Raw genomic sequence first — 12,372 nt, 5'->3', positions numbered from 1 at the left:
AAATTGCCTACAATTGCATATGAATCTTTTTGTATAGTTAAAAAGGAATAACCGGATAATTCATTCTATTTTCTTTCTTTTGTTTGATTTCTGCCTGAAAATGAATTGAATGATTATATTCTTGTCTTATGGATTATGGATTATGTCTCATACATGTACATTAATGACAGATGTTATGTAGAAGGTAAACTGTTGTAGGCCTATATTTTCAAATGAAAAGGGAATTAATAAAAAGATCATTGAAAAAAAAAAAGTGTGTGTGTGTGTGTGTGTGTGTAGGGCGGGGGGGGGGGGGGGGGGGGGCAACGTTACCCCACTCCGAGGCGGCGGCCGGGCTCTCTTTACCATCATACCGCGCCGCGATGCCGAGAGCTCGACGTCACATTTTTCGGACCATGTTGTTGTTATTTTGATTTTTTGGCGTGTATCATTCATTTATGAATACTTACGCCTGAATCTGCATGTACGTGGGTAGCCTTTAAACAAGGCGACTCGCTCTGCGTGCCCCCGTATAGCTCGTTTACCCCACAAACCTGTTGGCCGGCGAGTGGAGCTCGCTCCACTCGCCGGCCAACAGGTTTGTGGGGTAAACGCGCTATACGGGGGCACGCAGAGCGAGTCGCCTTGTTTAAAGGCTAGTACGTGGGTGGACGTGGACCTGTAAATTTTACCTGGATGTGGTGAGTATATTGCGTATTAGATGTGTTGGTAAATACTCCGAAAATATTTTGGATAAAGTATTATCACCTACTTAGTGTGTTGTCAAAGCACGCAGTGTGTAAGTGCACTGCCCAATTGCCTTCAACTGAAACGACTAATTTCTGCCACTACAACTACAAGAACCACTGCCAGCCAGAATCCTGGTAGTGGTGGTATTTCACAGCAGCTGCCGGGAGGCGAACTGTGGTACGTAGTCCCATATACTAAGAACTTTGCTGTACTATTTGTGACACTGCATCTTAAAACAAACAAAAAGTCGCCAGACATGAATTTTAAGTTAAGACCATATTCTGAAAGAGCAGACTTTAAGCTTCAAAATGATGTATAACTCAAATCAAATGGACTCTCCTAACCTATCTAAATATTGGAAAGAAAGCACAAACTCAGGAAAAGTGTGAACCGAGAAAAGAGGCTCTGAAGTACAGTGTCTATTCAAGCGGTTAATCTTTACCAAATCGTGCTGGCTGTGCAATGAATGGGACAAAAAACAGGAAGTAAACTACCAGAGTAACAACAATGAAGGGATTATCAGATTAAACTGAAATTAAGCATGCCTCCTTAACACATTCTGTCCATAATAAATGCCAACTTTCAAAGCAGTAGCACTATCCTTTCAAAAGTTATTAGAGTCGAAGGTGAAGAGCGTGGACAAGGTTTTTCAGAAATGAAAAAGGGATTCTAAAGACACACCTAATCACACTATTCTACAAAAAATGTTCGAGATAAACTGCTAAAAAAACACACTTTCCTGCCCGTTTTATGATCCCAAATTTTAGCATAGTGTATAAGAAGACCCGCTCTTTCAGAAAATATGAAAAAGTCAAGTTCGGCTAGGTTTGCCCATTTCACTTATTTTCAGTCCTCACGCAAAATCAGTGTGTGCGACTTTATGTTCGTTTTGAGGTGCACGGTCACATTTGTTAATTTTTCGTGCCTGCTCCCACAGCACAGGCTTACCGCACAGGCTTACAGCACAGTAAACGTGAGGTCTAGTCACGTCTCTCTGTGCACCAGGCCAGGAGCTCTCCGGGGTTTAGCCTGCCCTTGCCTTGCCCTTGCCTTTAGGCTTGCACCGCTGGAGGAAGATATTAATTGTGTGAAACGTGTTATATCCTCTTGTTGTTCTCAGTGTTAATTTACTCAAAGTCTCAACACTAAAGTCAGATTTCTTAGCTTTAGAATAGTGAATGATAGGCATATTAAAAGCCAAAGCCAAGGGGAAGAGTTCTCCTTTTTTGAACCGACAGTGGACACTCGGCGATAGCAACCCACATCCCACACTCAACCACACTGAATAAATTTATTTGTATTCTAATATACTTCTACCCGTTCTACTTTATCACGTTACACGGGGTGCTTCTCATCAAAGCCTGCAGGCCTGTTCAGCAACTGGATGAGGGTTTGTGGTGTGGTGCGATGCTTCAGACAGTGGAGGCCATGCCATTTGTGCTTTGTGCTCTTTCAAATGTAACACTAACAGGTGCTCATATTTTTGTAGCTCATTGTGCAAGTAAAATTTACTAAAAACAAATCTCTACCATGTTTAGTTGGCTTCTAACTTCTAAGTAATATGGCTGTCTTGAACTGCTCAACAGAGGGCAGTTCAATGATGTGTTGAGGAAGCCTACCCCAGTCTCTGATTGTCCTTGAGGGGGAAAAAAACAAACAAAAAACTGTATTTGTAGGCATCCAAGGTAGGGCCGGTTCTCTCTCATAAAGCGTTGATGTTGGCTGCTTCGTCATTTGTTCGTGTTGTTCTTTGTCTCTGTTTGAGGTAGTGTGGTATGGGTACTGCAATTTGGTTTTTTATTGCCTTGTAAAAGGTGGTAAGTCAAGCTTGTTTTCTTCTGTCTGCTAGGGTAGGGAGACAAATACTTTCCCTCATAGCCGTGACACTGGCCTCTCTCTGGTGAAGTTCCCACATACAAAGCGACACAGTATTTTGTATTGTTAACCACTCATGCCTTGAATGACGCGATTTCATGACTGCTTACATCCTCTTGCGTGCAAATCTTACATACAGCTGTACAGTCTACAGGTGCAGACACGCTATTGACGGCAAGGATCTTCTAATTATATAGCAAACAAACAAGATGAGCGAGACAAATGGGCAGACTTCTGGGAAGAAGGCCCGACCCGGGAGCCTGGAGGCAATCCGGTACAAGAAGGGCGATCTGGAGATTCTCAACCAGCTTCTACTGCCGCTTCAGACCGAGTACGAGAGAGTGTCGTCTGCTGATGATGGCTGGCAGGCTATCAGGCTCATGAAAGTAAGATAAAAGAAGTTGATAGTGACCCTGCATCACAAAACCAACAAAAAATCATCAGACATGGATTTTTAGTTAAGGGCAGATTCTGGAAGAGCAGACTCTTAAGCTTTCTACATGTAAATGATGTATGGTATAACTCAATTCAAATGGACTCTCCTAACCTATCTAAATACTGGACAGAAGTCACACACTCTGGAAAAGTGTGAATTCAGAAAAGAGACTCTGAAGTACGTACAGGGTCCATTCAAGCACTTAATCTTTGCCAAGCTGCGCTAGCTATGCAATGAAAGGGACATATTTCAGGATGTACACTTGTAAACCCTGGAGCAACAACAATGAAGGGATTATCAGATCAGGCTGAAATTGAGCATGTTCTAGTAACACATTCTGTCTCCATGATTAATGCTTACTTTCAAAGCAGTAGCATTATCCTTTGAAAAGTCATTACAGCTGTAGACTTGAAAGTGAAAAGTGCAAAGGCTTTCAAGAAATGAAAAGGAGCCTCTAATAAATACCTGATCATTCTACTACTCTTAAACAACAAAAGGGGTTGTAAAAAAAACGGCAGAAAACACACTTTCCCATTCGTGTTACGATCCCAAACTAAAGAATAATGTAGAAGAAAGAAAGTTCTTTCACAAAAAATGAAAAACTCAAGATTGACTTAGTTGACCAATTTTACCTGTTAGAGAGTCTTCACATAAAATCAACGGGTGCACCTTTTTGTTCATTTTGTGGTGCATAGTGACATACAAGAACATTTGTTGCCTCCAAACGATATTCTTTTTGCCAGTTGAAAAGAATGGACATACAGTTTTGTATTGGTTAACCACCTGTGTAACCAAAAGCAGTCAAGAATTACAAGCATTTGCCTTCCACAGTCAACTGCATGTGCTATTGAACAATGCAAATACATTGTACTGTAAAAGTGGAAATTTTCGGGCATTTTGCGCTATCAGAAGCTAGCACAAAAAATAAAAGGATGCAAATATTTCAGGGTGCCATATTTTCCAGTACCTGGTAGTTGATGTCTGGTTTCTGTGAAATTAAAAAGACTTGAAACTCTTCTTACCCGGGCAAGCACAAAAACAATTGCACAAAAATATCCACTTTTATAGTACCAGATAGCAATCAGACTTGAGGTTTATTAAAGTAAAACATGCTCTGGACTCACAAAATGTCTTGTGAGACACCATAAGGACCTCAGAGAGGGGTCAGCAAATGTAAGAATCCGCTAGTCAAGGCAGTACTTATTGCTCCGTACTTCTTCATACACATGTTAGCAAAACAAGCACACTACTCAGTACTACGTTGGAAATGTTCTTATCTTTGAATTGACGGTACAGAAACCTGGTATTCCAAGTGTCTATTGGGAGCAGGTTACTTGCCTATATGTAGCGCATTACCCATTAGTGTATTATTTTATAATGTTTAAATGAGCTCAGGAAAAAGAAAGACAATAACGGAGTGAGCAATTCTTGTTGCAGTGGTAGTGAGTTTGAGTATAGTAACCATCTGCTATGATTGTTTCCCATTGAGGTTAGAGGTGCTCCGGCCATAGCCATAGTGGGTACACTCTCTCTGGCCGTGGAGCTGACCGGGATGGACTTTGGCAGCAAGGAAGAGCTAGTCACCCACGTCTGCGACCGCTTCAACTATCTCAACACGGCCAGGCCCACAGCGGTCAACATGTCCGAAGCTGTGAAGCGATTCACTGCCCTAACTCAGCAGCTGGCCGCTGATGCTGATTCCACAGTGCAGTCCATCAAAGACAGGTGAGTACAGGGTTGGATTAACCCTTACAGTGCTTTGTTTGCCTATTGACAGGTACAATAATTGTGTGCCTTATTTGCAGATCAGCACAAGTGTCTAGTATTCTTGCAGTTATACAAAGAGAGATGACTTTAATTCGGGTCTAGGGCAATTGCCCCCTGGGCAATTACCCCAGACCCTTCCCCTAGCCCTAATCCTAATCCTAATCCTGAACCTAATCCTAACCCTAACCCAAACTCCTAACCCTAAACCTAACCCTAATCCTAATCCTTACTCTAACCTTACCACTAACCAGCATTTAGCCGGGGGGGGGGGGGGGGGGGGGGGGGTAATTGCCCTCTGGGGGTAATTGCCTGGATACGGTCTAATTCCCTTAACCCGTTGAGGACGAGTCCCGAGTATACTCGGGCAGGTGTCTATGGGAAATGTGTGTTGTAGCAAAATCAGTCCGTCCTCAACGGGTTAAGGTATCCATGTCACCCTGGTCTTTTTGTTGGATTGAGGCACATTGTTTTAACCCAAGTTGGCTGGCTAACTTTGGAGGAATTCAGTGAATGCTGAAAAAGCATGACAAGTTACGTGTTAGAGTCTAGGCACATACATTGTGAAACATCATTGGGTTACTGCACAGTTTCTTGCTTTAGTTGTTGTGTAGTGTCATTGTTTTTGTTAAAAATGATGAAAGCTGCAAAATCCGGGGTCATCCCACTAGACCGACACCCACAAGTTATACAGCCCACGAATTCGACATTGAAAACAGGTTCATGAGTCATACAGCTCACGAGTCATACAGCCCATGAGTTCGACACTAGGTAAATAAAGCCCATGAGTTCGACACTAGGCAAAAATAGCCCACGAGTTTGACAGATACAACACGGGGCTTAATGTGTCTGTTTTGTGGGCCTTGTTTAATAGCTTTAATAGTGTCGAACTCATGCACTGTATGACTCCGAGTCGTGAGCTGTATTTCATAACTCATGGGGTGTATGACTTGTGAGCTGTATGACTCGTGGGCTGTATGACTCGTGGGTGTCAGTCTCGTGACGTGCACCCCAAAATTCTCGTACTGCTTCAATGATTGGTAAGAAAAACAAAATGGTTGAGTAAAATGTGCCATTACACATGTGGACACTCATTAACATTATTAAGTATTGAACATCAATATGGAGTTATATTTAAAGATTGCTTCAAATATGGAATGACCTAAACAACAGGTATGCTTGACACATGTTTTTGTTTGTTTAATGTGTGCTTGTTTTTTTTTTTATTAGGGAGTTACCAATATGACTCCTCCAGGCATGTGTGGAGAGAAGCCTCATTCAGTTAATGTCTCTTACTCTATGTACATGTCTAGAGATTTTTAGTACCTCAAGATGCAAAGGGGATTCCAGTTTTAACAAAGTCCAGGGAGACAAGCAACTTTTTTTGGCTTCATTGAAATGCTGTCATGGAAGGGAATTTTTTCCATAGATACTTGCATTACTGATAATGTTTTTTTTTTTGTGAGTAATCATGCTCTGCCATTAAGATGAACTTCGCTTGTTTCAAATTCTGTATATATATATATATATATATATATATATATATATATATGGGCCGTGACGCGAGAAAAGGGCCCGTAGCGGAAACGGCGTGGAAGTTTGAAAAAGTAATATGTGCAAAAGAAGATCAACTAGCTATTAAACTGCCCGCACATGCATAGACACACCAAAGAGTGACAGGATATGGACAAAACATGCTTTTTGAATGTTGTAATGGGGTTATTTAGGAGTGGACTTTCAGAAAAAGGTTTGCATATATATCTAAATACGTCAGAGTGCCTTCTACAACGTGGAGGTGAAAACTCATTTTCGGTATTTAATACCCTTAGTGCCCTCTTCTCGCGTCACGGCCCATATATCTGTCTAATTATGTTCATGCATATTGTTTGCATTTGTATTTCATATGACAAGCCATAAAATTCACTTGTTTTTAATTTGCCACTTATTCCATGCCCCTGAAAATCAGGAAATTTCCACAGCAATAAAGATATTCACTTACGCAGTATTACTTTTGTTGCAGGATCATAGAAGAAGCAGAATCCATGCTTGAGGTGGACAGGCAGACCAATCACAGCATAGGACTCCATGGGGCCAACCACATAGCCAGCAAGTCCGGGAACGCCAGTCAGACCATTATGACCCACTGCAACACAGGCTCCCTGGCCACGGCTGGGTATGGCACAGCACTTGGTAGGTCGCTTGCATCATCCCAACCACCAACAGCAACACTAACACCACCACCAACAACAACAATTACAAAAAGAGCACCAACAATATCACCATCACAAACAACACCACATAATGATCAGGACCATCACCAATAGCAACATACTCGTACACGTACATCACCAATAACAACAACAACAGTAATAAAATTGAAGGCAAAATCTGGAATATCAGCTGAAACTCTTACAACAAACAGCAACAACAACAGCTAAAAGAGAGACAACTAGATTACATATTCGCTGAATAAACCAGTTAATGAATACTGCAAGATCTTTGAAGAGAATACCTTGAAAAAAAACATACCACTTTGTCCAGATAAATTGGTAGAATCATTCCTTAGTTGCAGATTTTTATAAGTGGAACATTCACTTTTGTGTGACTACGTTGTAAGCCTAAATCATGTATCTGTGAAGTTGTACAGAAATTTCACACACTGATGCACTTCTAGTGCTGCTCAGAATTTCTCACATCGGATCTATTTCAAGCCGTCCTTCATGCACCTAAAGCACGACATACATTTCCAGTCAAGTTTCTGGTATTTGGAAGTTACACTTCAGCTTAACGAATAACAATCTGCATCCATATTTACAACTGTGTATAGTTTTGTTTGGCTTACTAGACACTGATGAATTAGGTTAGCAAAGTTAAACTAAGCGCCTTGGTTCATTAACCTGTCGAGGATGGGCTGATTTGGCTACAACACACATTTCCCATAGACACCTACCCAAGTATACTCGGGACTTGTTCTCAATGGGTTAAGAGTTGAATGATAAAAATATTCATAACTTTGTATGTCACTGTTTGTATTAATTACATACAATGTAGGTGTCATAAGGGCTCTCAATGAAAAGGGAATGTTGGACCATGTCTACTGCACCGAAACGCGGCCGTACAACCAAGGAGCAAGGCTGACGGCATATGAGTTGGTCTACGAGAACATCCCTTCCTCCCTTATCACTGACAGTATGGCTTCATTCTGTATGCTGAAGAAAGGAGTAACAGGTTTGTCATCACAAGGACTTGTCCTCTTCGTCTTTGCGATAATCATCACCATCATCACCGTCACCTTAACCCTCTCTGTAAAAAATGTGTTCATGTAACCAGGGGCACTGTGGCATAATTGATAAGACCACTGTCTTTCAATTGGATGCTCTGAGTTTGATAGAATCCTGTCAGGTGCCTACACATACATCCTTGGACAAGATGTTTTACCCACCATGTCCCCCTCAACCCAGGTGTATAAATGGGTACCTGGCAAAGTTAAGCATACTGGTACTGTCTGCTGGTAGAGCAGTGACATCACTAAAAAGGATTTTGTGAATAAAGAAGACCATGTGCAATATAGTTTCATTACCATGTCCATTTCTATTTTAAATTACATGTATGTCAATATCTTCATCACCTTTGTTGTAAAATTAAAGAATATTAACCCGTTCCTTCCGCAATTCTCTGAGTGCCTTTAATGCCCCCAAACGAGATTCATTTCGCCTGTCGACAGAGAGGCACACAGGTTGGTAATCCAGCTGTGTGAAGGCAGTCAAGCGGTTCATTGTGTCCACCTTTCTAGGGTCAACTACATGTGCCCGTGAACAATGGAAATATAGATCGGGTGCGAGGTATGAATAGAGCGTGCGCTGATGAGCTCTCAGAATCTTTTGTTCTACACAAAACCAGGTAACTGAATGAGGTGACTGGGGTCAGCGAACCCGCATTTCTAACTGATCTCAGCCTTGATCATTATGTACATGTTCGTACGAGTTTACAGCAGAACAAGCAAAAAACTAAATCAGGAAAAGGTACACAATACTGTAACCCCCCCCCCTTTTTTTTTAAAGAACAGGAGAACAAATCCTGATAGAATAAACTCTGATCTTTTTATCAAACCCACTTTTCTGAGCATTTTAACACAAAGAAACATGAATTTAGGCCACTGAAGCAGGCACCCTTGTCTTCATTTTGGGAACCTGGTAAACCAGGTTCCCGTATATCAGTTGCTCCCACGGGAACCTGGTAAACCAGGTTCCCGTAAGGAACGGGTTAATATCGCTATCTTCATTAACCATGATTATTACCATCGTTTTCTGACATTGTCATTTTGAGGAGGATTTGTACTATAAATTCTCCCCATTAACAATATCCTTTTATTCATCAATGCAACCAAGTTACCTATCACTATTTAAGAGACTTTTTGTTTAAAACTTACAAGGGATTTCAATGACTTTTTCCCCATTTTTGAAAACGAACTGATTAGAATCTTATAGGGTGAAAATCCCAGGTTTTGTTATGAGCTATCTCTTATAAACTGAATTTCAAAAGTTTGTATAAGCTGCCCGGCAAGTCCCCTAATGTATCATTGTATGCTTAAGAATTTCAGTGCATCCAATATATACACCAAGGTCTTAGTGAGGATAGACAAATTCACACCGTGCCTCATGAAACATGAAGTGTTGGGGTCATTACACTTCTTTATGGCAAATGCTTGCAGAGGAGTGGAATCGTGCCTGTTCAGATGTTTTGAAACTTGCAACTACACTGTATAATGTAGGGGAAGCGAAGTTTAAATTGTTAATGCATCTTTTGTATAATGATAACAACATAAGGTACTTACATTATGACAGATTCAGAATTTCTAAGAGTGAAAAAAACAACAACAACACAGTTATTACTGTAACAGCAATTTTACCACACTGTGTCTTTATTATTATTTTTTTGTTCTTTGTATTTATTTCACTCCGAGTGCACTGTTGCAATGTCTCGGCATTCAGTATTATCTTCATTTCCATTTTCATTCTGGTTGCAGCTGTCGTAGTAGGGGCAGATAGAGTCGTTGCTAACGGTGACACAGCCAATAAGATCGGCACCTACCAGCTGGCCATCGCTGCCCGACACCACAACATTCCATTCTACGTCGCTGCGCCTGTCACGTCGTGTGACCTGAGCCTCGCCTCCGGTGATCAGATCGTCATTGAAGAGCGCCCCCACAAGGAATTGACTTCCATAAAGGACATGCAGATTGCAGCTCCAGGTATGCACAACACAACATTCCTGCCATTGGCAACGCCTTGTAGGAGTCTGATGTTTTTAACTTCCATCATCCCACTCTACAAGCCTTTCTGCATGAATACACTTGTACGTGATCATGATACAAAATTATTTTGAAGACGATGCTCTGTATTGATTAGAGGTCGACATTTCAGCAACAAAATGATATCGTAGTATTGGTGTGAATTTGCCCGAAACCAATGATTGTGTGACAGAAGCTATAATGTGCTGCAAAGCGGTCCTACATTGTATGCAGAGCTGCCTGATTTGTGTGTGTGTGTGTGGGGGGGGGGGGGGGGGGGGGGCTTCCTGAAGTCAAAGTTATCTCTACATGGGCAGGTAGCAAAACACACGTATTACAGTCTTCTTGATTTTTGAAACATAAAGTGTAAAGTTCCTCCCTGATTGATCTTTAGAGTCTCTGTAATAGTGTTGGATGAAGGTCCGCAACCCCACTTGTGAGGAATTATAATATTTCACAGTTAAAGGGTTGATTAACTATGATATGGATCTCATATTATGGACAGAATGAAATTACTGAAGGTGACACAATCAGTCACCTTTGTTTATGTATCATATGTATCATATGACATACAGTGGAGGAAGGGGTGGGAGCCAATGAAATACTCAGGTAATGTATTAGTTTGCAGTGTAAATCGAGTATTGGTGACTAAAATAAGATCGAAACAAACAGTTCCTTGGTTCATTCATCACTTTAAATGTTTCCAAACACTTCTGTCAGTTAATGAAAATAAAATAAGATAATTTTCTGCTTCCATGTGTTGTCAATAAAGCAACATAGTTTGGGTTTGCTGCTTTCATTTTTAAAAGACCTACTGTACCAGCCTGGGATTTGTGGAGTGTAACCTGTTTGGGTATTAAGAAAATAAGAGAAAGAATAAAATAATAAATAGTATACATACTTACCACAAATCTGAAGTATACACGCAGCTGATAAATCTTGACTGGAGTCGACTGTAATTGTACCAATGAGCGTACACTTTGCTGCACATATCAGCTGACTGGTGCTACATGTACATATTCCTTGTGTTTTAATATACCCAATGGGCATTGAGTTGTAATTGGGGTGCGCGTCACGAGACCGACAGCGACGAGTCACACAGCCCATTTGTCATACAGCTCATGAGTCATACAGGCCATGAGTTATACACATGTATAACTCAGAGTCTTACAGCCCACTATAAAGTGAACAAGGCCCACAAGACCGACACATTAAGCCCTGTGTTGTATCTGTCGAACTCGTGGGCTGTTTTTACCGAGTGTCAATCTCACGGGCTTTTATGTTTTTGCCTAGTGTCGAACTCATGGGCTGTATGACTCGTGAGCTGTATGACTCACGGACCTGGTTACAATGTCGAACTCATGGGCTGTATGACTCTTGGGTGTCAGTCTTGTGGGATGACCCCATTAATTGTACCAACAATGAATCGGTTCCAAGCTACACAATCTTCAAGTTGAATTGATTTTGTTTTATTCTTTGCTGTAAATATTTCTGCACACAACGAAAGTGCTGATTTCTTGCAATTAACCTAAATCTTTGCCCTTCTCCAGGAATCGGCTGCTGGAATCCAGCCTTTGACGTGACGCCGGCTGAACTCATTTCGGGGATCGTAACAGAACATGGCGTGTTCACACCTGCTGAGCTCGAGGCGAAGCTGACACAGCTGACTTCTACGTGATGATGAGATGTACCTAATTTTCGGAGGTGAACATGTGCACAAAGAACCAAGGTCTAAAGGATTTGTGTTCAAAGGAGAGTTTGTGCCCCTTGGAAGGAACCTCGTTCGGCCATCTTTCAGTGTATGAATCCTGAAATTACCCAGGCTCAGCTTTATTTGACAAACCTTTCCACGAGCATATAAATCCATTCAAAGTAGACCTAGTCGTAGAGACAGCAAACCCAATCAGATGTAGCAATGTGCCTTGGTCCAAAAGGAAAACCACAATAACAAGGGCTTTGAGGGATGAGTTAATCTTTGTTCATTTTTTGTCAGTTTCTGAACTCATTCCACTTGGCAAACAATGCTCAGCAATGGTTAACTGATCAATAGAAGGATGAGGAGAAATATGAAGAGTTTGTTCGCAAAAACCAATAAGTCCATTTTTGAAAATTTTGAAGTAGGGTCTCTGTCATAAAGTGCAAAATAATACCTTTTAAATGATATATTGGTCACTACATATAAAGGTAAATTTTTGAAATTATGGTCAAAAGAAGCAAAAACTTTCTTATTACTCTCTTTATTTCTCTTAAGCTTTAATCGCAAATATCTCCATTTGGC

The 12,372-nt window shown here is 41.1% G+C and overlaps 1 protein-coding gene across 1 annotated transcript; it reads left to right on the top strand.

Moving 5' to 3' along the window:
- The first annotated feature begins 713 nt into the window (after positions 1-713).
- On the top strand, positions 714-11,772 carry LOC139710624 (methylthioribose-1-phosphate isomerase-like). The gene is made up of 7 exons (XM_071622548.1): positions 714-906; positions 2,744-2,990; positions 4,530-4,765; positions 6,825-6,994; positions 7,856-8,032; positions 9,831-10,055; positions 11,645-11,772. Exons 2-7 carry the CDS (start codon positions 2,814-2,816, stop codon positions 11,770-11,772), a joined length of 1,113 nt encoding a protein of 370 aa, XP_071478649.1. The 5' UTR covers positions 714-906; positions 2,744-2,813.
- Positions 11,773-12,372: the final 600 nt, after the last annotated feature.

This window comes from Diadema antillarum, unplaced genomic scaffold, assembly GCF_040938485.1.
Source record: "Diadema antillarum isolate AM-2024a unplaced genomic scaffold, OU_Dant_1.0 seq00001549_RagTag, whole genome shotgun sequence".
Lineage (NCBI taxonomy): Eukaryota > Metazoa > Echinodermata > Echinoidea > Diadematoida > Diadematidae > Diadema > Diadema antillarum.
Note: the sequence above shows the minus strand (reverse complement) of the source record. Positions and strands in the feature narration are given on the sequence as shown.